This window comes from Musca autumnalis, unplaced genomic scaffold, assembly GCF_047663935.1.
Source record: "Musca autumnalis isolate F117 unplaced genomic scaffold, ASM4766393v1 scaffold_3, whole genome shotgun sequence".
NCBI lineage: Eukaryota > Metazoa > Arthropoda > Insecta > Diptera > Muscidae > Musca > Musca autumnalis.
In genome coordinates, this window is record NW_027411866.1 from 186,643,015 (window position 1) to 186,668,861 (window position 25,847).

General features: G+C 34.8%; 2 protein-coding genes and 6 non-coding genes across 8 annotated transcripts; 4 read left to right on the forward strand and 4 right to left on the reverse strand.

The window, feature by feature from the left end:
* Positions 1–421: 421 nt before the first annotated feature.
* On the forward strand, positions 422–633 carry LOC141400222 (small nucleolar RNA U3). Its single transcript, XR_012412113.1, has one exon. It is a non-coding gene; the product is annotated as a small nucleolar RNA U3 (small nucleolar RNA).
* Positions 634–5,374: 4,741 nt separating this feature from the next.
* On the forward strand, positions 5,375–6,016 carry LOC141398382 (transcription factor Adf-1-like). Its single transcript, XM_073975666.1, has 4 exons — positions 5,375–5,507; positions 5,571–5,727; positions 5,790–5,822; positions 5,880–6,016. The coding sequence occupies exons 1-3, from the start codon at positions 5,375–5,377 to the stop codon at positions 5,809–5,811; spliced, it is 312 nt and encodes a 103-aa protein (XP_073831767.1). The 3' UTR covers positions 5,812–5,822; positions 5,880–6,016.
* A 2,444-nt stretch (positions 6,017–8,460) lies between these two features.
* On the reverse strand, positions 8,461–8,531 carry TRNAG-GCC (transfer RNA glycine (anticodon GCC)). Its single transcript has one exon. It is a non-coding gene; the product is annotated as a tRNA-Gly (tRNA).
* Positions 8,532–8,648: 117 nt separating this feature from the next.
* Positions 8,649–8,720, forward strand: TRNAG-UCC (transfer RNA glycine (anticodon UCC)). The gene has a single exon. It is a non-coding gene; the product is annotated as a tRNA-Gly (tRNA).
* A 1,142-nt stretch (positions 8,721–9,862) lies between these two features.
* TRNAG-GCC (transfer RNA glycine (anticodon GCC)) lies at positions 9,863–9,933 on the reverse strand. Its single transcript has one exon. It is a non-coding gene; the product is annotated as a tRNA-Gly (tRNA).
* Positions 9,934–12,266: 2,333 nt separating this feature from the next.
* On the forward strand, positions 12,267–12,337 carry TRNAG-GCC (transfer RNA glycine (anticodon GCC)). Its single transcript has one exon. It is a non-coding gene; the product is annotated as a tRNA-Gly (tRNA).
* A 713-nt stretch (positions 12,338–13,050) lies between these two features.
* TRNAG-GCC (transfer RNA glycine (anticodon GCC)) lies at positions 13,051–13,121 on the reverse strand. The gene has a single exon. It is a non-coding gene; the product is annotated as a tRNA-Gly (tRNA).
* A 27-nt stretch (positions 13,122–13,148) lies between these two features.
* On the reverse strand, positions 13,149–17,820 carry LOC141396803 (TBC domain-containing protein kinase-like protein). Its single transcript, XM_073972458.1, has 7 exons — positions 17,440–17,820; positions 16,333–17,348; positions 16,070–16,225; positions 15,585–15,969; positions 15,245–15,516; positions 14,890–15,183; positions 13,149–13,375 (listed from the first exon to the last, which is right to left on the reverse strand). Exons 1-7 carry the CDS (start codon positions 17,633–17,635, stop codon positions 13,271–13,273), a joined length of 2,424 nt encoding a protein of 807 aa, XP_073828559.1. The 5' UTR covers positions 17,636–17,820; the 3' UTR covers positions 13,149–13,270.
* Between the last annotated feature and the right edge of the window lie 8,027 nt (positions 17,821–25,847).

Genomic DNA, 25,847 nt, shown 5'->3' on the forward strand with positions numbered 1-25,847 from the left:
AAAAACGATACTATTCTATTCAAAGAATGTCATAAGCACTAGAGGTCTTCCAAAATAATTTATAGATTGTAAGCAAGAAATAGCGACAGATTTCAAGACAAAACTAGTTACATGCACACGTGGGCATAGCCATAACAATTCAACTGCTTGTTTTGGTTATCGTCATCGTCAAACTTGCTGTACACGTTTTTAGATATCGCTGTTGTGTGTGCGTATGTTCATTTCGCTTTAACAGCCATACATTTGAACATAAAAGTGAACGTCTGCGGAAAAAACCACCCTGAATACCAATAGATATACGTGTATAATTTTTTTTCAAGGCATTTAGTGTTATTTCAAATTTTACGTTATTGGTGAAAAACTTCTCAATCACTTTAGCTTGTCTTAAACTCATATACTTTAGTCTTTCGTTAGAAAATTTAAGACTATACTTCACAGGATCATTTCTGTAGTCAGTCTTCAATTACTTTCATTGCAAAATGAAAAATCACACACCCGCGATGAGGAGGTACATCGTTTTATCTGTAGCGTGAGGTTTTGAATTTTGTCTTTTGTTCAACCGTTTTTGGTTGACTGGGGCAAAGTTTCTTCGATGATCGCTCGATTAAACGGATAAAACGACTTCTGAGTGGTTGTAGCTCTTTAACTGAATAAATTTGAAAAATAGGAGAAAAACACACATATTTAAAAAGAAACTTTTTTAGGGTTAACATTTAATACAGTGTTCACCAGCGAGCTGCTACTGAGAACAAATTATCGTAACTTTCAATCCAAAACACACGGTAATGTATGCTCAGTTGCTCTCAGTACGGGCTCGCTGGTGAACACTGATTTAATATAATACAGGCATGTCACCAGCAGTGTGGCCATTTTCGCAGCTAAATTTAGCATTATTTTTTTGTATTTAGCCGCAAAATTTCCATTTAGCATTTAGCATTTTTCTTAGCATTTTTCAATATTAATTTAGCATTATTCTGTCCACAAAATCAGAGATATTTTAGTACTTTTTTATAAAAAATCTGAAAAATGTTGGTTGAATTGAATAGAACAGCTCTTTTAACAGCTCAAACCAACGTAGTTTTTCGTCTTTGCCCTGGTTTAAAGGGATGCAAATGTGAATAAGCAAATACAATAAAACAAGTAAAAAACGTTCAGTTTGCCGTGTCGAACTTGTTATACCCTCCACCATGAAATCTTCAGAACTGATATGGAATAGTCAGTTTTTCTTCTTGTTAAGAAAGTACCAATGTCACTATTTTAGGTGGAAACGTTTTTTGACCACTGGAACCCCTAAATACTAATAATTTAGTCTTCTAAAAACTTGAAACTACATGAAATCGGTCGGTACCGTTATATGGGTGCTCTAGCACAACATTGGAATATGTACTAAATTTTCGATGGGGAAGTTCTTACCTACTGCGAACTTTAAACACCAAATGACATCACATTTTGCCCGAAAATGTAAAAAACAAACTAAATCCGATGGTGCCCAAAAATGGGCATTTGACTGTGATTTATGGTGAAGAAGTTGCTTAACCACTTTGAAGCAAAATGACACCCAGAAATAATTTAAATCAGTCGGTACCTTTTTATGGGGCCTATTCCAAAACATTGCCCTATGTCCCCAATTTTTAATGGAGACCTTTTTTGACAACCTTAATTCTAAATTACGGCTAGTTCGGTCTGAAAATGTAGCTAAAAACATAAAAGATACCCGAAATCGGGTTTTCCGTTATATTGGGCTATTCCAATAACATGAACCTATGTCCGCATTTTTTGGTGGATAGGTTTTTTACCACAAGGAATACTAAATACCAAACTATAACTAAATCGGTCTGAAGATGTAGCTAAAAAAATATTCCAAAACGTGTACTCAGTGTCCATAACTTTTGGTGGAGAAGGTTTTTGGAACCTTAAATACCAAATCATTGCCAGTTCAGCCTGAAAATGTAGCCAATAACAGCATTATACCTGAAATCGGCCGGTACCGTTTTATAGGGTCTGTATCAATATATGGAATGATATAGTCCATCTTCGAACTTGACCTGCCTGCAAACAAAAGACGCATCTTTCCAAAATGTCAGTGTCCTCTCTCACTATTTTGGATGCTAGAGTGATTACCAAAGACGGGCGGACGTGCATAGATCGACTAAGTATTTTACTCTTATTATGAATATAGGGTCGCAAATAATTATTTCAATGCGCTACAAACGGAAAAACAAACTTAATATACCCACTATACTATGGTGGAGGGTATATTTTATTAAAAAATAACGTTTTTAAATTTAGCATTATTTTTTTGCATTTTAACATTTATTTTAGCATTTTTTAGCATTATTTTAAAGCTGATTTAGCTGCAAAACTTTTTTAGATCTGGTCACACTGGTCACCAGATTCCTATCGGATTCGTTTCAATTCCGTAATTTCATTCCGATCGTTTTTATTTTAGCTTCTTCAGATTCGGATCGATTTTGTAAAATATGAAATTAAATGTAAATTTGTTAACAAAACAACATTTGTATTATTTCTAAGTGTTTTAAAGTGGCAAATTAAAAAAAATAGGGCGAAACCTATAGCTCTGCGTGTGCGTTCAAAAATACAAAAACAAAATACATGTATTTCAAATTGAAAACAACAACAAATACATGTATTTTGTTTTTGTATTTTTGAACGCAACACGCAGAGCTATAGGTTTCGCCCATACAATTCCGTTTGCAAAGTAAAAAGTGGTTTCAAATTTTGGTTGCCATATGGGTAGCGAGTGAGGAGATATGCTTACGGTGGTGTAAAAATTACCCCACGTCCAAGTTCTTGTCACTGTGGCATAGAAAATATTTTACCACCACCTCAAAACTAACGTAAGTATCCTATGTTAAAAAATACTCCACGTCCAGTTCGACGTATAAATTTCATGGAAAAGTTTTGACTGCACGTCAAACTCGGCATGTGAATTATATAATCTGCATTTTCATTAATCAATTTTCACAGCAAATCGGTGTTCCTATAGTAAGGCAATTGCTAGAAGAGGACGATAAGTTCAGCAACGTTGACGGTGATGATCGATCCCGAATTCAACATAACCAAAGGCTACTTACGTTTAATTATTACTAGGATCTTGGACAAGGACTCAATAGCCCAATCCAAAATATATCCCAGAGACTCTAAAATATGTTATATATGCTTAGTAGGATAACAAAAAAACTACACGTACCTGTTTCCAATCCAATAAAGGAATGTAAATGGGTTGCAGCATACCAATAGTTTGTGTACAGTGTACAATCGCTATGAATGATAAATCAACTATTTGGTACCCTGCAGATTTTTTAAAAACGTGTGTTTTAGAATGATCTCTGTATTTTTATACCCTCAGCCTTTAGGCTAAGGAGGGTATATACACTTTGATACGATGAAAATGTGCCTCATCGAAATAATGGTTTTAGACCCCAAGTATGTTTGGACGAAATGTGTTTCAGACAATTTGGAGTCGATCTAGCCATGTCCGTCCGTCTGTCTGTCTGTCTGTCCTGCTGGCTGGAGCGCACGATAACTCTCGAACGGATGAACCGATTCGGTTCAAATTTTGGCTTTAGTAATATTTTGCCCAAACTTAGTTTAAGTTCGAAGATGAGCTACATCGGTTCACTCCTTCCTGTACCTCCCCCACAAAAGTTCGAAAATGTTCGGAAAGTTTGTGCGCACGATAACTCTTGAAGGGAGTTACCGAATTGGTCCATACTTTGTCTAGCGTAAACTTTCTACCAGAGTAATATGAGGTTCCAATATGGTCTCAATAGGTCCACTCCTTCGGGTACCTCCCACACAAAATTTCGGAAAAGTTCAGTTTAGGGCCATCTCTCGAATCACTTTGATTTTTGTTTTAACATCTTGTATTCACTGCCCTCCATACGACGGTACAAGTTTCATCAGGGGCAAGTCCATACTTCCTGAGAAAATAGCATGAAAGTTGCAAAAAACCCCTATGACACCCTGAGAGGTGGTTGGAGCGCAAGATAACTCTCGAACGGATCTGCCGATTCGGTCCAAAATATGGCCTTAGTAATATTTTGTTCAAACATAGTTTAAGTTTGAAGATAAGCAATATCGGTCCACTCCTTCAGGTACCTCCCCCACAAAAGTTCAAAAATGTTCGGAAAATTTGTTCGTACGGTAACCCTTGAAGGGAGTGGCCGAATTGGTCTATACTTTATACATCCTAATATATCTACCAGATATAGATCAGGTTCAAATATGGACTATGCTTGTCCACTCCATCCGGTACCTCCCACACAAACTTTCGGATAAGTTCACTTTAAGACCTAATATCGACTAACTTTGATTTTTGTTGAAGCAACTTGCATTCGCTGCCTCAATTACGAGAAAGTTTTTTCAGGGGCAAGTCCATACTTCTTGAGCAAACATCCCGAAGGGTGTAAAAACCCCCTATGGCACCATATGTTGTGGCTGGAGATCCACTTCCATAACGGTCAATGTCGATCCATTCCATTTAGTATCTCCTCCGCAAAACTTTTGATCTTTATTCCTAATCAACATTTTTGTCGGTTCAAACGCCCAAATTTTTTAAAACCCCCTAAATACATACCTATTTTGAAAAAAAATTGTTTCAATATACACATGTTGAGGGTATACCTCTGTCGGAAAGCCGACTGATACTTTTTTACTTGTTATTTAATATGTAGGCAAGACAGCCAAAAAATGCAATTTCACGTTTTTAAGTATTGTTATATTATTTATTTATTTCTCCTAAAAACAAAATATGTATTTTTTGTTGGGTGAAAAAAAGGTCTGTGAAATGTAGAACCTAATTTTCTATATAAACAACGAGCTTGGTTTGATTTGATATTATTTTATTACTTGCTGACACAATATCATGCAAAAAATGCAAAATATTATAAAAAATAGAAAATATATAAAGAAATATTTAAGAATATGTATAGGGGTATAGGGTTAAATTTACCACCACGCCAAAAAGTACGTCCTACATTTTCACCTCCAAAGTTAAAGGTTAATTGCGTGTGCGTTTTGACACACGCAAAAGTTAAATACATATATTTCAATAAATGTTACTACCCAAATACGATGTGCATTTGAAAAATCAAAGTTGAATATTTCCTACTTTGACAATCCGTATTAGGTTTGTCCTTTTACGTACTGAACTTTACTGAACATTGTTTCTTCAGTAATGTTTAGCAACATTTCAATTATACAATTGTCAAAACTTTACTGAAGAAAAAATGTTCAGTAAAGTTCAGTACGTAAAAAGACAAACCAATTGTTTTAAAATTATTATCCAACAACAAACCTTGTCAATGGTAAGTAAAATTAAAATTTTTTCGTCAAATAATTCTTTTTACAGATGGATAACGAAAATCTAATTGAGTGTGTACGTGGTCAACCACATATATGGAATAAGCAGGATCCTTTTTATAAGGATATTAATTTCAAGGAAAGAACTTGGGAAACAATATCCATAGAATTAAGCTGTACAGGTAAGTCGCCAGCTGCATTCATGGGAACCTTTTGATAAAATTTGTATCTCATTTTAATCAAAGCTTTGCAATGCAAGACACGATGGAGAACGTTAAGAGACAAATGCAAGAGAGAGCTTAAATCGAATAATGAACCATCGGGTTCCGGAGCATCGCCCAGGAAGCCTTGGCCACTCATGAAATCAATGAGCTTCCTCCGAAGATCGATGGAATCAAGAAAGTAAGTTTATTTAATACTTTAGAATGTACCGCACAAGCTAAAAAGGATGCATATTATTTCAGTACTTCAGTTCATGGACATTGAAACAGAATCAGGTAAATTGTGCATGCACAGAAAACATTTCAAACTATTCAAAATTATTTATATTTTAGGAACTACACAAAAAGTCTGTAGGAAGAGTAAGCAAAATGAAGACTTGCTACTAGATGTCCTTACTTGTATGAAAAAAATATGAAGCAGCATCTGAACAAAAAAAAAAACGATTATCAAAGTTTTTTTGATTTGTTACGGAACAACATGAGAGAATTGCCCCAAAACATTAAGTGTGTCTGCGTACTCGATAATTTGTAATAATTATTACAAATTATTACTGAATGTTGTTTTTTTACACAAATGTTCAGTAAAAGAGAATGAATTGAGAAACTTGTTTTGAAATTTTTATTACTGAGAACTTATAATTTTTACTGAAGGAATTTTGTTCAGTAACATTTTGTAGCTTTAGGCAGTTGTCAAAAGTTTAAAATATTCAAATATCATAATCGTAAATATTAATCAAATTGAAAATTTTTACTGAATGTTGTCTTTTTACTTTTTTAATTTTTTCATTTGAAAGAGTATAAAATGCTTTACTCTCTAAAAAGAAGTTACTGAGTAATATTTACTGAGAAAGTACAAGGACAAACCTATTATAAACCAAACACATATTGAAATTTTGCAACTTGTTAAAAGCAAAAAGAATATTAAGTAATAAGATGTTTATACGTTATATTGTTGCTTTACTACTTTTTGGTGCTAATATTTGGCAGCATTCGCATAGTACAATGACATATAATATCCAGCTCCACTTACGGCATTGCTAAAATATTCCGTACATATTTTAGCGATACTGTACTGAAGCACAATGATAATCGCACTACTCCACATGCTGGTATACTGGAAACATTTGTTACCACAGTCGGAACTCAAAAAATTGCAGTGCACCGAACCAATAGGACGACTAGGTCTAGTACTCTAGTACTCAACGTTTTTAGTATACCAGCATGTGGAACATTACGACTATCGATGTGCTCATAGTCACATCCAGTGGGATAACACATCTGTTTCTGTTTTATTGTAATAGAATAATTCTACATATATAAATAGTTAGATTCAACATTGTTAAAACAATCGCATAAAATATTTCGATTTGATATAGCCGATTGAGATGCGTTATTCGAAACGAGTGTGTCCTCTCGTTCTACACTCCTTAGTGAACTGCCGTCATCTTGAGTTGCAGCATCAATTCTACTAAGACGCAGGAAATTGTGTAGCACGACAGTCGCCAAGACAATCTATATTATTTATAAGATTACAAAAGCACATTTTGTCTGAAGCATTTATACCTTTGTGGCATTCTGCGGCCAAAAGCCATTTGGAGTTTGAAGTACTCTCCACTTCGATGCCAATATTCCGAATGCCATTTCTATTTTTACCCTAACTCCACAAATTATTTTATTGAATTTCACCATTTGTTCATTGTTGACCCTCGCATAAGGCTTAATAATGTTATTTGTTAGAGGAAAGGCAGCATCTCCTACCAAGTAGTGTGGGACATAAATATGTGAACCCGGGAGTCTATTTGTTGTCCGAATTGTGAATTTCGGAAAACTCCTCCATCGCTAATACTTCCATAGTTTCCAACATCAACCAATGTGAAACAGTAATTTGCATCACAAGCTGCCATTAACATTAACAGACAAATACATATGACTTTAAATGAATCATTTACGTCCAGGACATTACTTACAATACTGATATATTTTTTGTAGTTGTAATATTGAGATACTGAGTTTTGAGGGCATACAATTCTTATGTGTTTTCCGTCGACTGCACCCATACAATACGGTAAACCACAAAGATTTTGAAAACCTTCCGCTATGTCCAGCCAATCATTTTCAAAAGGAGGTTGAATATAGAACTCTCTTAAAGTTTCCCATAAAACATCGCATGTATTTAAAATAATTTTTCGTGCAGTCTCAAGACCAATGCGGAACTTCATGCATAAGGTATGAAGGCTGCATCCATGCGCTAAATAGCTAAATTTTACAGAATAGTTTACAGTATTGTTTCCTTTATCAAATGCGTATCATGTCTTCAGTTACTATAGCGTTATATATAGCCGATTTTCAGATTGTATGGGTTTTCTGTTATATATTTTTTTCTAGCGCGAAACCAATTAAATTATGCAATGCCCGGAAACTATGTTTGCTCATTCGGATAGATTTTTCATATAGACCATCATTCTCGGCTTCTAATATATTGACGCCAGTCAAATAAAAACCCTGCTCTTCTCTGGTTCCGAAAAGTTTTTTGTTGCATCTTCTATATGATGAATTTTGTATGACATCGTATAAGAGAAGTGCATTCTTTATATACTCTAATATTTCGTTTTCCATTTTTCTATAAACTTTTTTACTATGTGTAATTGTATTTTTATATTTTTTGTCAAAATTTGAAATAACGTATTTGGGCAATACGACCGTATAGATGACTTAACCATGCGTAAAAAGGTGAGCATTTTGGACACACGCACATGCAATTAATTAGGTAAGCCCCTTAGACATTTTAAAAATTATTTTTTAGTATGTGTACTCAATTCAATCCATCTAAATCGAGTCGGAAGACATCGCATCTCAGATACATTTTTTCAACTTTATATATAAAAACATTAATTAAAAGAAAAAAAAAAACAATTGCATCGGCCGGGAATCGAACCCGGGCCGCCCGCGTGGCAGGCGAGCATTCTACCACTGAACCACCGATGCTTATATGTTAAATTTGAAACGAACAGCATGAGTCAGCTGTCTATTCTTTATGTTAGCTGTCACATTGCATAGTCAAAACACGTGTTATAAAACAAATATACCAACAAAGCCGCCAGGGCGTTGGTGGTGTAATGGTCAGCATAGTTGCCTTCCAAGCAGTTGATCCGGGTTCGATTCCCGGCCAACGCACATTACTTTTTTTCTTTAATATTTTAAAAACAAAAACGTTAGTAGTGTTTTATTTTAATATAATACCCACGTGAGGCCGGTCGCCTATCTCTTCATTTAGCTTTTCAAATGTTAAAAGTCGCAAAAATAGTAGAAGTAGAGAACTGCTCGCATAGGAAGTGTAATTCGAGTAAAAATTGTAAAACATGAAGATTGTACGTAAGGGGTAGTTTACACTATATGTAAATGTCATATGACACGAAATAAAAACATTCCATATCTACCCACGGAGACAATGTGGAGACGTAGTTTTTTTTACATTTTTGCTGGTGTGGGCCACAGAGTAAATGGCGTAAGGAAAATCTCCAATATTGCAAATATTAGCGAATATATAACGATGGAAAATTTCATGTCATATGACATTTACATATAGTGTAAACTACCCTTAAAGAAACAAAGCAACTGTTGAATTATTAGCAAAAATGGCTTTCTCTGTTACTACTTTCTGTTCGACAAATTTCGTAGTGTAAAAAGTGGAAAATCTGTCCATCTGCTGATTTGACATTTATTTATTTATTTGACAATTAAGGCTAAAGAAAAAAAGAAAACAACGCGCACGGTCAAAGCAAAATAAAAAGAAATATAAATAATAAAGAATTTAAACCAGTGGAATTTATTTTATTTGCTATTTTTTTAAGCAGCCATGTTTCTTTTTTTGACATAGCTGTCACATCTACTATTTTTCTGTTCCTTTACTTTTGTGCAAAACTTGTTACGGGAGAGCAATTTTAACCGTTCTCTTTTTTCTACTTTTACTATTAAAAAGGTAAAGGAACAAAAGCTCTGTTCCTTTACGTGAAAGAATCTTCAAGTTTTACCATTTTTTACTCAAAAAGCGTTCCTTTACTTTAGACACTATACAATTTATATGGGAGCAGTTTACAACTTTTGAAATTGAAGAATTGAAATATGGTTAACATTCCTTACAATATTTTATTTAAAATGTCAAACACCACATTAGTTCAGTTAAGAGTCGTTTTTACTAAAATAAAATTTATGGAAATTCAATTCCAATATGTAAAAGGAATTATGTACCTATGTATCAAAAAAATTCAATAAACATGTTTACAAAAAGTACCCTTTGAACAATAAAAAAGTTCAGCTGCATCGGCCGGGAATCGAACCCGGGCCGCCCGCGTGGCAGGCGAGCATTCTACCACTGAACCACCGATGCTTGTTGGGATGGTTAACAATACTGTCAGATTGGAAGTATAAAGGAAGAAGAACAACTATTGGCATGGGGTTTAAAGAAACTACATCAACCTGGTTTTGCGGTTTGGATAATTCCTTTTGTAGAGAAAAATATTAACAGCCTGTTTCTGTATGTCGAAAGAAGAATGTATGCGAAAGAAACACGTCCAAACTCTTGTGTGTTTTTCAAATTTGTTTTTTGTTTTGAAGCAAAAACAAAGGTAAAATTATTTCGAAAACTAAAGTTCGGGCGTGTTTCATTCGCACACATTCTTCTTTCGACATACAGAAACTGTCTGTAAATGTCCTATGTGCTTATTATTCCACTGACTGTAGTATGAGGTCTACACCGTATAACAAAATAACATTGCAAGAATACCATTTTGAACATTCAGGCACTGAAAACTTTAATTCGAGAAGTGTACGAAGGATTGGCTTAAACTATTGAGAAATTCCAGGGCCGCATATCTTAGAGAGTTTTGGCTTCCACAGCAAAACTAAAATATATAATGTTGTAGCCATAATCACAATAAATTAAAATTTCCGACATAGTTTATCTAGGAATTCGATATCGTTCTAAAAAGCCATTTGGGTAAAAAATTTAATATCGATAGATAGTTTTGTCTATTGATATTATCGAAGAAAATAGTAAAAATTAGTAGTGTTGGGCAATCTCTTTCATTGAGCGGATCGATCTTTTTCATTCCGTTCACCAAAAAGATCCGGGTCTTTTACTTCGTTCGTTGGTTCTTTTTCATTCAACAATACATTTGACTGTATTATTTTCTTTTGAAGTCGTTCGTTCTCTGCTGCATATGACTCCGTCGTTCTTTTCACCGAATAGTTCTTTTGAAAATGTTCGTTCACGAATGACACATTGTGTGCAAATGGGGGTGGTTTTGTTTCTGAACGCAGTAGTGGTGGTTTTGATATGAAAGAACCAGATGAACGATTGATGCAAAAGAAAGATATGACAGAGAGATGTGCTACTGAATGAGGTGAGTTACTGAGCGAGAGTAAAGCTGAAAACAGATACAACGTTTGATTAAAGTTTTGCATTGGGCGTCGAGAAAAAAACAACAACAACAGGGCGACGACGATACCAAAGTCCAGCGTTTATCTGTTTGCCGGCATATATTTCAATTTCATCATGCCCAACAGTGTAAAAACGGCCAAAACGACACAAAACTTTACCCAAACGTTGTATCTGTTTACAGCTTTACTCTCTGAATCATTGTTTGTTTTGTGTGGAAATTTGTGCTGCTTGCGCTAACGCAGCGTTTGTTTAGAGTTTGACTGCAAAACCAATGCTGCTAATTTTGTAAGCAGCAATGACTCGTCCATCGGGGATCTAAATGAATGAAATAAAACAATGAGCTGGATACGGATCCGTTCGTTCTTTTCACGGAATCGTTCCTTTGAGCCGGTTCGTTCATGAACGACGCAACTCTAAAAATTAGTAGATTCTTTCAGTACTGGAACAAATCAAATATCTATTGAAATGAATATATTTTACCGGCTTTTCGGTTTTGTGAATGTGAGAAAGTCCGTAGTCACATGTACATATTTTTCGGAAAATTTAATTGTACTTTTTATATATATTAATTAAATAAAAGCAATGTGAGGTACTTATGCAAAATGTCAACAAAGGCATAGACATTTCCGCCATTTTTGTTTCCAAATTGATGGGATGGCAAATTAACGATAATATCGATAGCTATCGATTTTTTTTGGTATGAAATATCGAATGTTAGGAATATCGATAGTTTGGCAGCTCTACATTTGGGTCATTATGTCAGGAAGCATGGACATGCCCATGTAACCAGAATTACGAGTACTACATTCGAGGAAAGTCAAAACAATTCTCTAAACTGCATTTAAGAGAAAATTTTGAGTTTTTGTAATATATTTACTTCGTCCGATATAAAAGTTCTTGGGACAAAGGGGAATTTTTTGAACTTTCCGCTCATTGCCCATCTTCGAACTGAATCTAAATTTGGCCTAAAAATGAAGATAAATCCTCAAAATACCTGAAATCGGGTGGTACCGCTATAAGGATTCATATACATGGTTTTGTTTTCATATTCATGTATTGTCATCCTAATCTGAAAAGTGTGAAAAGTTTTAGTTCGATTGCTATACTGTGTGGAAAATGAGTTACAAGATTTGAACTAAACAGACGAAAATTAGAACGGGCACTGTCTTGTCTGCTTCGTTGGTCCAAAGTAACAATCTTAATGTTAACAATATATACATACACTGTTAATTAACATAATCAATAGGGCACGCTTCCATGTTAGCTCAAGATGCATATAAGCATCGGTGGTTCAGTGGTAGAATGCTCGCCTGCCACGCGGGCGGCCCGGGTTCGATTCCCGGCCGATGCAATTGACTTTTTTTCATGCATTTTTAAGCGAAGCCAAATGGCCAAAGTACTTCGTTTGTCGAGAGTTTCCTTGGGCGTAGTTTTGTAAGTTTGTTAAAGTGAGGGGTATTTTATGTTTCTATAAGATTCTTAAGTTGCAAATTACGCTATGTGTTGTTAGCATGTTTTCGTCTTGTAGGTCTGCAAGGAATGTACAAATCACTTTGCCAAGAATTTTTACAATTTTAGACAAATCATTTCTTGTTAGGATTGCGCGCGTATATAACAATCTTCCACCTTCTCTAAAAGAGTTTGATCACTCACTCTCCATGTTTAAGCGAAAAATCTATAGGTACGCTGAATCTCATGAAATTTAATTGTACTTGTTCTATTCTGTTTTTCCCCTTAGTCTGGTATTTTTGGGTATTTCATTTAATATTTACTTTATATATTTATTTCTTTAAACTCCTTTGAGGGGTATAGTAGGGCCACTAATAATATTTGTTTTCTTATTAAATTCGAAGGTTCTTTTAGTGAATTTTTAAGAAAAGATATTTTATTATTATAGTTTTAAGATACCTTCTAGAGTAGTTTATGTTAAGTTGTTTTATGTAACACTAACGGCCTATTGATAGGCTTTGTTACGAAATGAAATAAATAAGTTAATAATCAAAGTTCTGGAAAAAGAAACTTGTGTCTCTTCTAGTTATTAATTTCGCCAACAAAAATAGAAATTGCATCGGCCGGGAATCGAACCCGGGCCGCCCGCGTGGCAGGCGAGCATTCTACCACTGAACCACCGATGCTTATATATTAAATTTTAAGAAAAAAAATCGAGTTTCAAAATATATTTAATATTTTATATTATAAATCACACATACAAATTGGAAAAAATAATAATACGAGTTCTTATTTACTAAGAAGCTTACGTTATTTTAAAGAAAAAGTATATAAGTTAATTAGAAACTAATATATTTGGTTCTATTGAATGTAAAATGTTAAATCCTTGATGTAATATACATACTCGTGGTACTCCACATTCCACAAGAAATTTAGAAAACTGTAAAATACAAAAAATAAGCACAATTACATATTTTGGAACTTTTCTTCTTAGGCTATTTTACGAATTTAAAACTAATTCAAGCGTGCAAAAAATGACTTTAAATGTGGTAAATGACATGGGGTATGACATATGATTATAAAGTGATCCATATTTTGTTTTCCATTCACAGTAAAATTGTTTGACGGGACAGTTGCATCAAATAGTGGTTTAGAGTATACTGCCTAGCCTAGCCACCATATAATAAATTTTTTATTTATTTGTTTTTATTCATTTGAAGCCAAGCCTTTTTGTATCACTTTTATATAACGTATATGTAAGCAACTTAAACCTGAAGTTATAGCAGTGTGTTTCGTGGTATGTGGAAAAGGCAAAAAATTCTATTTTTTATATTGTGATCTATTTTCACCGCTATTTTCACCAGAGCTCCGAAATACTCGCTCGAATTCCACTCGCGAGTTAAAATCGAGCGAGTTCAAGCGGGAGTACTCCCGCGAGTAGAAAAAATAAAACGAGTATACTCTATTTTTACTCGCCACTCGCGAAGCATATTTCAGACTTGCTCGTTTTTACTCGCGAGTGAAAAGTGTTTGCGAGTACGAGTACTCGAAGAGTGCGAGTTTTAAAAGAAGTTTACTCTCCACTCTTTTGTTTTATTTGGGAGCACTCGCGAGTACTCTGGGTTAAAAAATAAGAGTGGGAGTGAAAATACTCGAAATAGAGTCGAGTTTAATCGAAGAGATTAACAGAAGGAAAGAATTTTGCTTGATATAATTGAAATTTTAAGAATTGGCCAGAACTGAGTTTGAAGCAAAAACTCCCCAATAATCATACCCAGAGACTATCACTTTTGCTATTGTTCTTGTTTCCAATTAAACTTCGGACAAGTTGGGGTCTGTCGCGTGACCCCTTAAACATCCTGCGAACCAAGGTCTTGATCGTTTGCTCAAAAATTGCAAAGTCAAGACTTATTGTTCCACTTCCATCGTAAGAAGAAATAATGATATGAACCTCAATTAAAGGAAGGTATGCAGTTAAGATAAAAAATAGACTTTACGAGCCTTTCATTGTAATATAAAACTTCAGACAAGGTAAGAGCCTTTCGTGTGACCCCTATAACATACTGCCAAACAAGCAACGGTCTTGGTCGAGTTGCTTAAAAATTACAAAGCCAAGACTTCTATTGCCCCTCTTCCATCTTAAAAGGAAATAATGAGAAGATAATATTGGGTGACAGTAGTTAGATAAACGTGTCGGGTGACAATAATTACATTGACAAGTTCAAGTGATATGGGAAAACTATTTTGTATATCAAGTGACGGAATGCCAAGACTCCGATGACCAAATATGGGAGACAAGAACTTTAAATTGGAGTTGCAGCTTGTATGATATGTTTTGTCTTTGCATTTTATATAATAGATGATAGATTCTGATAGAATGTGAAAAGTTCACATGCCAATTTATGACTTTATAAACTTATGTAATATATGCATATGATACTCAAAAACACTTACCTCCACAGCATTTTCATGGATATTGCTTATACAAATTATTATACGATTGTGCATTTTTTCCTCTAGTAGTGGTTCACTCAGAGACTCCAGAGTTTTTTCTTCCAGCTTAATATTGACGAATGGTATATTTATGCTATCCGGCAAATGTACACGATTATATTCAGATACACTTCGTATATCTAGGCAAAGCATAGCATTTGGATCGTTTGTAAGTATGAAATGTAAATCATTGGCACTGATACGTGGTGACATCTCTTTTTGTAGATGAGCTAAAGTAACATCCGGTGTGATATCCTTAAAAAGATAATAAAGTATAAATACTTTATCGTATAACAATTATTCACCTTTTACTTACAAATGGTCCTAGTTCTTTTTCTCTAACCACATGGAATCGGTGGGATATACTTTTTGGAGTAGATTCGTACATTTTTTGTGATTCAATAACACAATTTTCCATAACAATGTCTGGTAAATCCGAAAATAGTAAAATACATTCATTGAAGCCAGATGCCAAGAGTGTTGATTTCAATTGTTTTAATATGGAGATGCCAATATAGAGTGGATAAGAATTGTCGCCCAACATCAATTTATCCCATAGGTGTAGAATTTTATGCAAAGGGAAAACATCTGAAGTGGTAAAAGAAAACATATTTCTTATTGGAAATTGGAATTGTGGGTTTAGTTATTTATCTTACGTGAGAACATTGTTAGAAACCATGGTATTGCAAATAACTCTGGTATGAATGCTATATTCGATAAATGCTGAGCCAACAATGGTTCATGAAATGCAGTTAATTGAGAAAATTTACATAGATATTCCTTGATAATGGCTGAATTGTCTTTGAGGAAAAACCATTGTAAATATTTGGGTATAAACTTATAAACACTATGGAAAGCTAGTTCTTCGTTGTTAAAGTTTAAATAAAGGAATGGTGCTGTGAGTGAATCAAGTCCCTGCCAATAGACATATTGTGGATGTGCAGTTACCCAAGCTTTAAGCAGTCTTTTCAGCTTTAAGTGACCTTCGGGCGAAGATAACAGCTCATCATATTGATGACAACGGGGTATATCCACTTCGATCTAAAACAAAGAAACGTATTAACGCATCACATCTATTTTTAGAAAGTTATGTATTGATTTATATGTTTCCATTTCCCACTTGTAAACAAGTCTAATTTACCTGACGATCAGTGGAGGTGGGTGTAAATTTGTCAATTTTTTCATAACTTCCATTCGGTATAACCTCTAAAAGACATGCCCATATTTGACCCCTTAACAGCGGTGGTATATCAATCGCTGCTTCCTTTCTTATTGTCTCCGACGTGTAAGGATAGCCCTGAAGAAATAATAAATATAGTAAATATTCATACATAGCAAAGTTATCTTAGTCCTTGGTTAACTTTCTAGACACCTCTGCTAAGACTATCTCCAAAGAACGCTTACCTGTAACAAACGGGAAAATAGACGCACTCTATAAAATTGATATTCAATATCTTTTTCACGTATAACCAATGGCAACTGGTCCATTCCAGCACCAAATTTATATGGAAACTTTGGTGAATGTATTAGTGGATAATAAGCCATAACCGGAATTTTACTTAATCGATCCAATAGATTTTGCATTTTCAATATTACAACACGATCATCCATTAAATATGATTGACTACGTTTTGGACCAGCTATATTACCATTCAGACACACAACTTGAGGTATCGACAAAATGGGAGCTTCGCTGCGTATTAGACCCTCTTTTTTAAGTTCTGCCTGAACATCACCACCGGCCAATTGCCACCAATAATAAATTTGTTCTAATGGCATACGTAACAAAAGTATTGGGGATTTTTCTTTAGGTGTTACCAAATATAAATCGAGATTCTTTACAAAAAGTGTATGATTTAGAACATCTTGCGGTAATGGTCTATCTGAGGGTTTTACAGCCAAACATTGTTCTATAAGATTTCGCATGTCTGAATCCAGTTCTTGATATATTTCAAGTTTATCATGTTCCCTGGCAATCTTCTCAAAAACATTCGAAGATTGACAGAAGGAAAGAATCTTTCTTGATATACTTGAAATTTTAAGATTTGGCCAGAACTGAGTTTGAAGCAACAGCTCCGCAACGATCATACCCAGAGACCATATATCACTTTTGCAATTGTTTTTAATTCCCAATAGTCGTTCAGGTGGCATATATTTGATATTTCCAATGGGAAAGGCAACATGTTCTCCACTTTTTGTCATGTAAAACAAACCATAATTAAATAATTTCACATTATCGTATGCATCCATGAGAATATGTTTTGGTTCAAGATTGTGTGCAACAAGTTTGTGGTCATTAAGCTCCTTCAAGGCTGCAGCCACTTGGTAAAAAATCCGCAATATTAGGGACACATTTAGTTTACCTTTGCTTTTATCCTGCAAAGTAGTGCCATGATATTCGGAAACAACAACTGTTCGCTCTGAAAAGAGAAAAGAAATTAAATTTAGGGTATTAAGATAAACGTAATTGATGGGAATTATAAATGGGGGCGTTGTCACATCACCACATACCATGTTTGCCTCGTATAACATCCAAATACTGGCACAAATTCGGATGTCTTAATTCCTTAAGCTTTTGCGATCTTCCTAAAATTGCAATGGAATTTGGTGTCAAGGGTAGTCCATTACTTCCACAAACTTCACCAGCATAACATTTTGCAAAAAATGTTAATGCAGCCATCAATGACTCCTGCTTATTGTTAACCATTTTTTTTATTTTTGGATAAAAATGTATCTTTTTATATCGCTGCTTCCTTTCTTATTGTCTCCGACGTGCAATGATAGCCCTAAATTCATTTAATGTATTTATATCATTTATATCGTATTGTTTAACTACAAATTGACAAATTGTTATTGTACTAAATAAAATAATAAACGATACGGCATCACTGAAAAGAATAAGGGGGGATAGTAAGGAAGGACGATAAAGACCATAATCAAAACAAAGCAGATTACTTTACTATTAGTGTTCTGAAGGTCGAAAAAAGGAATGTTATAGTCCTCTATAAATTGACCAATAATCGAAAAGATTTGTTTAACAATTCACTTTGAACTAATAACGTCGGCAAGAGAACAGCTGTTTGTCTTAGAGCTGGCAAAATATCGATAGCACTATCGATATTTTATTTTTTGAGCTAATATCGATAGTTTTTCAATCGATATTATCGACAGAATTCCGCCATTAGTAATAATGAAAGAATAATCAAAAGAATAACGCCAAAATCAACACAAATGAAAATTGTTTGGATCAATTAGAACTGAAAAGTTTTTTTTTATTTTTATATTTTTTTGCCGCAGAATTACACTACGAAGCATTTTTTCTTTTGTAAAATAATGACGCGTTTTTGCTCTCGAGGAACAAAATTGAACCCCTTTCATTTTAATGCTGGGTTTACATTTATGAAATAAATTCTATTTCAACTGTCAATTCCTTTGCTTAAACGTCAAATGAAATCCAATGGATTTCACATGAGTTTTCATTTGACATATACCCAAAGAATTGACAGTTGAAATCCACTCGATTTTGTAAATGCAAACGAACTATAAATATGTGGTATGTTCCTTTACTTTTAAAAGTGGTAAAACCGGCAAAAGTAGTAAAAGTTGTAAACTGCTCCCATATGAATTGTATAGTGTCTGAAGTAAAGGAACGCTTTCCGAGTAAAAAGTAGTAAAACTTGAAGATTCTTGCACGTAAAGGAACAGAGCTATGAAAAGTTTAAAATGTTTTTGTTTATTGGAACATAAAGGGGAAGGGAAAGGTTATACATAAACAGGCTGTCATTTTCATAAAGAAAGCTAACCCGACAAAAAGGGCTAATGTGTATGGCGTTTTAAATGTAGGAAATCCACTGGATTTCAGTTGTCACCTTGCTTATTTGTCAAATGAATATTTGCAAATAAATCCAGAGGATTTTATTTGACGTATACTCTATGTAGTTGATATTAAAATCCACCATTTTGATTTCAAATACAGGCGATGAAAAACTAACGATAGTATCGATATTTTTATAAGAAATATCGAAACTATCGAATGGTGCGACTATCGATAGTTTGCCAGCTCTAGTTTGTCTCAAAGCTGATTTATGCCCGTAATTTCTACGCGTAGTTATCTATGAGTTCATAGATATCCCCCGTGTAAGCAAAATTTCATAATTTCAATCCATAGGTAACGTTACCGGGTCAAAAACGCCGTGTTACTTACACCAAGGATTTTCTCTGGTTGATAGTTGCCAATGTGTTAAAAACTGTAAAACACTTATATGTGGCAATGTTTTTACGAAATCGTGAATGAAAATCACCAATGTTACCACATGTTTTCAAAATGTACACGCCTCGGTAAATGGCACGTAGAAATTACCAAACTCGTAGGTTAAGATAACTAATAGGTAGCTACCTACCCAGTTACCTAGGGCTAGAAATTATGGGCATTAGACTATTCCCAGCAAAAAGTTTGCATCCGCGGATGCAGTTGAATCACTACAAGTGTACGGTACATTTGCCGTTGGAGTACATCTTTTCCTATGAATTCACTTATGAATTTTACAAGAGAGCGCGCAGCTAGGATGCACTCAATTTTGCTTCCACAGCACACAGCTAGGATGCAGTCCATTTTCAATCCAAATCACAGCTTTTGATGTAGTGTTTTGGATTGAATTTAAAGTCACTCTTGCATGCATGCATTTATTATTTGTGTAAAACAAGAACACAAAGAACTTTATTATATAAACACAAATTAAAACAAGTTTCCGTTAAATTCCATCACATTTGAGCTTACTTCCTCCGTTCTCGATTTAATCCAAGCGCATCTGATTTTCTTTCATCATCCTAAAGTTGTTTTATGTTGCCTTCCCATCACTAGTTCAGCTTTCGACATGGACTCCAACTCCACTCCATTAAAAATTTCCGTCTCGTGAATTACCGCAAAAATGTTTGCAACTTAAGTTGTTATTTCTTTATTTTATAACAAATTCTTCGAACTGTATACACTCTTGTTTATCTTTTGAAGAAATGTGTAGGGATCAACCAACTGTTTTTTTCTGTAGGGATCTCTACAGCAAGCATGGTTACATTTGGCACGGCCGTGCCGATGATTTTCGGCAATTTACACGCACACGACCCGAATGCACAGAAAGAGCTTACAAAAGAGAACAAATGATTTGATTTGTTATGGTTTTATAGCTTGCGTGAATACAAACTTACTAACACACTGTTATAAGTTGCCAAAATTTTGAATACATTCACATTTTCTCCGTTCTCTTTTTGGTCATGCCTGCTCTACAGCAACTGCTTATAAAATGTATCGAACGGAGTGCATTTTTCATAACTATGTTGGACTATATCGAAAGATGTTGTGAAATATAACTCCAATTGCACAACTTCCAAAAATTTTTGCTGGGTGCTTTCAAAGGCATACTCGAATGAAAAAATTTAAATTGACATAAAGCTTTGGCTAACCTTTCTTATTAAACCATGCCAGAGCCTCTTTGCAATTCCGCCTGCGTTCCCCTTTAGGAGGCTCTGGATTTCCTTTATAATTTGACCTTTGGGAAGCAAGCGATGATTGATTCTGTTCTGACCTTTACCCACCGTTTTCACATGCAAGTAACTTGCAGACAGTTGTGTGTACATATTACCCTCCGTTTACACATGCAAGTGGCAGTTCGAAAAATACCAATACACTCACACATATTCACTGCCACACCGACTAACAACGTCACTGCCGATAAAATTTCCTTGTCAGTAAAGGCCCCCACTCATAAGTCAGTCTGACTACCAGCATTTATGGTAGTATGTGTAAATTTTTGAAATTTTGAGAATGTATGTGTGAGTTTTCCAAGACTGATGAAAATCAAAATAGTTTTGATTTCAAAATGAACCCACATCAGTCTGGGTGAATTGTGTTTATTTTCAAATTGTCAATAAATAATTTTGAAAAACAGAAAATAATGTTGGTGTTGGAACACAAAAAACGTAGAATTCATTCATGTTTGGAGGAGAAATTCAAGATTTTTAGACTTGACTGATGGTTGGTGCTACACACTTGTCAGTCACACATACAGAAAGGGTTCATCGGACTGACGGCACAGACTGATAAATGAGTGGGGGCCTTTACATTGATTAAGGCCCCACTCATTAGTCAGTCTGTGCCGTCAGTCCGATGAACCCCTTCGTATGTGTGTGACTGAAGAAGAAGTGAAGGATTGGTTACAAAAACGTGACCAATACACGGTTCAAAATGTTGTTGGCGAATTGCGGGAAACCTCGCCTAATGATTTAAGGAATTTTATGAGAATGAACATGTCCTGTTTCGACGAATTTTTGTCATTGCAAATAATACAATATTCAAAGTTGCAGTCAAGTAGGGCAGTACCCTTAGCGAGTTATATGCACACTAGTCAATTTAGTTTGGGTCATTATCTGAAGAACTATAGACTTGCCCCCGAAAACATTTTACTGTTATAATAAGGGTCGCAAGTACAACTTTTTGCAAAGAAGTTGTTACTTGGTACTGGTTCCAAGTTTTTTGTGGGAGGAACCCAAGTAGTCGACCGATATAGTCCATATACGAACATGATCCGTGTCTGGAAGAAATATTATGTGTGGACCGAATATGTAACTCCCTGTTTGTGTTCTCTTATACACCGCACCTTTTCAAACTTTGTGAGGGAGGTACTGACAGGAGTGAACCGTTATGGCCTATCTTCTGACTTAAACTAGTTTCGACAAAATAATAAGATACCTAGAATTTGAACCAAATCAATTGATCCGTTCGAGAGTTATCGTGCGCACCAGCCAGACATATGGAAAGACTGACGGACGTGGCTAAATTGACTCCAAATTGTTTGAAACGGATTTCGTCCAAGCTCTCATCGGGCTCTAAAACCATTATTTCGGTTAGCCGGAAGGTTGAGGGTATAATAAAAGGTGGGATATACATTTTCCAATTTCCAACAAATCTTAAGTTTATAAACATTGAACCCATATCCGTTGAAGAAGATGTATTCCACGAATAAGGGTACTTCTAATAAAGTTCATTAGTTTTTGCAACTGCGGAAAAATAATGATGGTTTGCCCAGTATACCTTGGTATTCAATGTACAAGACAAAACAGTGGATAAACTTCTATGTATGGACTAAATATTTTGAGGAAATCTGCTATAAGAAATATAATGCAATGTCCTATATGCCATCCAGACTCAATACGGAGGATATTTGTCAAAAATGAATATTTTTTTATTCAAACAATAAATATGATAAACAGGAATGATTATTAACACATACAAGACAAGAATAATTATTATTTAAGTAAAATTTGCGAAATAGTCGGCGATGGAAGTTGAAGATGGACCTAATTGTGGGTTCTGATCTCTGAAATTAAGTTCGTATCCGATCTTTCGTGTAAGATTTCCAATATTTTCCTTGATTTGCTCTTAGTAAGATTGCCGAATGCACCTTCAAATAGAATATCATTAATACACTTCTCGGTGAGGAGTTGTTGTGATTGCTCCATATGGCGTATTTTAAATGCGTTGATTTGCTCAATTCTCGTTTTGCCAATGAAAGTAATTCATCTTCCTCATTCTCAAGTATTTTCTTTCTCTTCATGGGGTACTTGCACTTAGTCTACGAGTACAAGAAAAAAGTATATTAATTTTTTCACGTTTTTAGGTTCCATCTACTGAAAAAGAATTGGAAAATATTACAAAAGAATTTGATAAGAAATGGAAAATGGAGCTATCGACGGCAAGCATATTGCTATTAGAACACCGCCTGGAAGCTGTTCTTATTTTTATAATTACAAGGGATTTTGTAGTATTGTGTTAATGGCTGTGGTTGATGCAAACTATCAGTTTATAGTAGCGGATGTAGGAACGAATGGAAGAATATCGGATGGGGGTGTTTTCAGCAATACGAGATTTGGTTAAGCATTCAATGAAAAAGAGCTGAATTTACCTTTACAAAAAACACCAAACTCATCTAATAAAAAACTGCCGTAGTTGTGGTGGGAGATGACGCCTTTCAACTTTCGGAAAACTTACTGAAACCGTATCCTCATAAATCGTTATGCCCTAAAGAAAGAGTTTTCAACTGCCGGCTAAGTAGGGCGAGAAGAATCGTTGAAAACGTTTTTGGGATAATGGCAGCACGATTCGGAGTTCTGCAAAGTCCAATTAGTATTTCATAATAATATAAAGATTTAGTTCTGCTGTATATTAATTACATTTTTAGGTCTATCTCCAGAAAAGGTGGAAATCGTTGTCTTAGCTTGTTGCCATCTACACAATTTCTTGAGAAGTAAATGCAAAATTGAGTATATACCTGAAAATTGCTTTGAAGATACAAGCAGAGGGACGATAAATAATGGATCTTGGAGAGAGGTTGCGAATTTGAACGCCTTATTGACAAGCCAAGCAAAGAATGCCTCCGAAATTGCAAAAGAAATTAGAAACGATTTTGCTGAATACTTTATGAACGAAGGCCAAGTACCTTGGCAAGCAAAATTTGTATAAAATATAAAAATATTTACTGCTTATTATTTTGGATTTTTCATACTATTTCATAATGCACAATGTGCATCATCTACCGGGTCATTGTGTGGGTGTGGGAAATTGCAAGTGGGGGTGTTTTGTGTTCTGAGGACAAACTTTTTAGATCCCCTCCTATGTGCAGTATAATCTAGGTAATCCGGACACCACATGCTTTGGCGGTTGGCTTTTGAAAGATTTTTGGTATCCTACTATCGTTGTAATCAGAATCACAAAAGCCATAGAAAGTTCCGGTTACAACTATATAATTATTAACTTGCAGAAGTCCATATCAGTCGAGATATTATGTATGTTAAAAGTTCTGGAAAATCCGCAAAAGATTACATCGAGTCGCAGGTGTTTGAATTTGCCTATAGGCAAAAGTCTGAATAGAATATCCCGTTAAAACGATATTCTATTGTTGGAACCTGGCCATAGATAAAATTCTTAAATAATCGACCGAAGTCCCTTCATCTACCCAACCGGATTTCTGTTTCGGAGACATTTTTGGTGGACATGTTTATGTAAAGCTTTTTATTTTATAATGCGATTTATCCATTTTACAAACCGAGAGTTCATCTTCTGTCAGGTCCATATTACTTATAGGCTTTCTCGGAGTTTCACAATCTCTTAAAAATTGCATTGCATCAAAGTAAAGCAGATTTGGTTCGTATAATTCATCCGCTCCGGCTCTACTCCTGGTTTTTTCTTCCGTTTTCCTTAATTCCCGCCGGAAGTTCGACCTTAACGTATTTATTTTCTTGTTCATTTCATCAATGGTGGATTCGGGATAGTTAGTATTCCCTATATTTCTCAGTTCATAATCTTCAACCATTTTGTACCGATCTTTGTATTCTTTGCAAAATACATTCCATAGAGCCGGGATAGACCTATAATACTCCAAAAATTGGATAATAAATTCCTTCTTATTCATTTTTTCTTAAAAAATGCAAAGTTCATATTTAAAAACGGCAAAAATCAAAAAACAGACAACACTAAATGACAAGAAAATGAATAATATTCATCATTTTCTTTCTTGACAAAATAATCAATTCATCGGACTGAAGAGGGTTCATTTTGAAATCAAAACTGTTTTGATTTTCATCAGTCTTGAAAAAACTCACACATACATTCACAAAATTTCAAAAATTTACACATACTACCATAAATGCTGGCAGTCAGACTGACTAATGAGTGGGGGCCTTTACTGACAAAGAAATTTTATCGGCAGAGAGGTTGTTAGTCGGTGTGGCAGTGAATATGTGTGAGTGTATTGGTATTTTTCGAACTGCCACTTGCATGTGTAAACGGAGGGTAATATGTACACACAACTGTCTGCAAGTTACTTGCATGTGAAAACGGTGGGTAAATGCCAGAACAGAATCTATCGTCGCTTGCTTCCCAAACGTCAAATCATGGTACAATAAAGTAGAGGTAGGCCAGGTAAGAAAATCACTGAGAAATGCCACCCTGCAGCCATGGCTTAAAACGTCAAATGGCATGGTACAATAATAATGGTAGATGTACCTGCATAGCTATCCCGTATTACAAAAACATATGGAACTTAAAGCTTCACTTTTTATATGTTAAAAGTGCCATATAGTGTAAAAACATTTCTTTAGCTAGGCTCCAGAATATTCTTGTTGGAAAAGTGTTCCAAAAATATCAAAAGTTCTTCCCAAACTTATGACAGTGAAAAAATGTCATTCACTTATTTTCTACTTGACAAGTTTGGCTAATCTGACATCGTGATTGCTGGTATCCGATTTGCAGATAAATGTCAGCAGAATTTTTACAAAAATTGTAATTTTTACATTCCCATACTTTTGGAACAAATTTAAATTAATAGGTGTGTTCGTTTACTCAATAATTTGTACAAATTTGTACAAGTCCAGTAACTTCTTGTAAACGACTAATCTCTTTTGCATTGTACTGTGGAGTAAACGAACAACATCCAGTAACAATTTGTACAAATTTTGAGTAAACGAACACACATAATATCAATATTTGATAAATTGTTCATTCGTAAGTTTTGCTAAAAAATCAACAGTTTTATTTTGCCACGCGAATACATATTTTTTGTCCTTGTTTTCAATTTTAAGATATAGTGTTACAGCAGAAGTTTTTTGTTGGAACAATTCAGCGATACATCTACCTTTATGATTGCATAATGTCAAAAACAGTACAAAATGTCAACCCTGCGTTTGACAGATTAAGCCATAAAAAGAAAAAATTGTAATCAGCTGTTAGCTGTGGCCTACCTTTACTTTATTCTACCATGCGTCAAATTATAAAGGAAATCCAGAGCCTCCTAAAGGGGAACGCAGGCGGAATTGCAAAGAGGCTCTGGCATTCCTTTAAAATTTGACATTTGGGGAAGCAAGCAAAGCAA

Bases quoted from the DNA above. Each gene is read 5' to 3' on its own strand.
- LOC141398382 (XM_073975666.1), top strand. From the start codon at position 5,375: ATGGATAACGAAAATCTAATTGAGTGTGTACGTGGTCAACCACATATA. The intron at 5,508-5,570 runs GTAAGTCGCCAG...TTTTAATCAAAG, and splicing joins CATAGAATTAAGCTGTACAG to CTTTGCAATGCAAGACACGA. The intron at 5,728-5,789 runs GTAAGTTTATTT...ATATTATTTCAG, and splicing joins AGATCGATGGAATCAAGAAA to TACTTCAGTTCATGGACATT.
- LOC141396803 (XM_073972458.1), bottom strand. From the start codon at position 17,635: ATGGTTAACAATAAGCAGGAGTCATTGATGGCTGCATTAACATTTTTT. The intron at 16,226-16,332 runs GTAAGCGTTCTT...TTATTTCTTCAG, and splicing joins TATTTTCCCGTTTGTTACAG to GGCTATCCTTACACGTCGGA. The intron at 15,517-15,584 runs GTAAGATAAATA...TTACCACTTCAG, and splicing joins GTTTCTAACAATGTTCTCAC to ATGTTTTCCCTTTGCATAAA.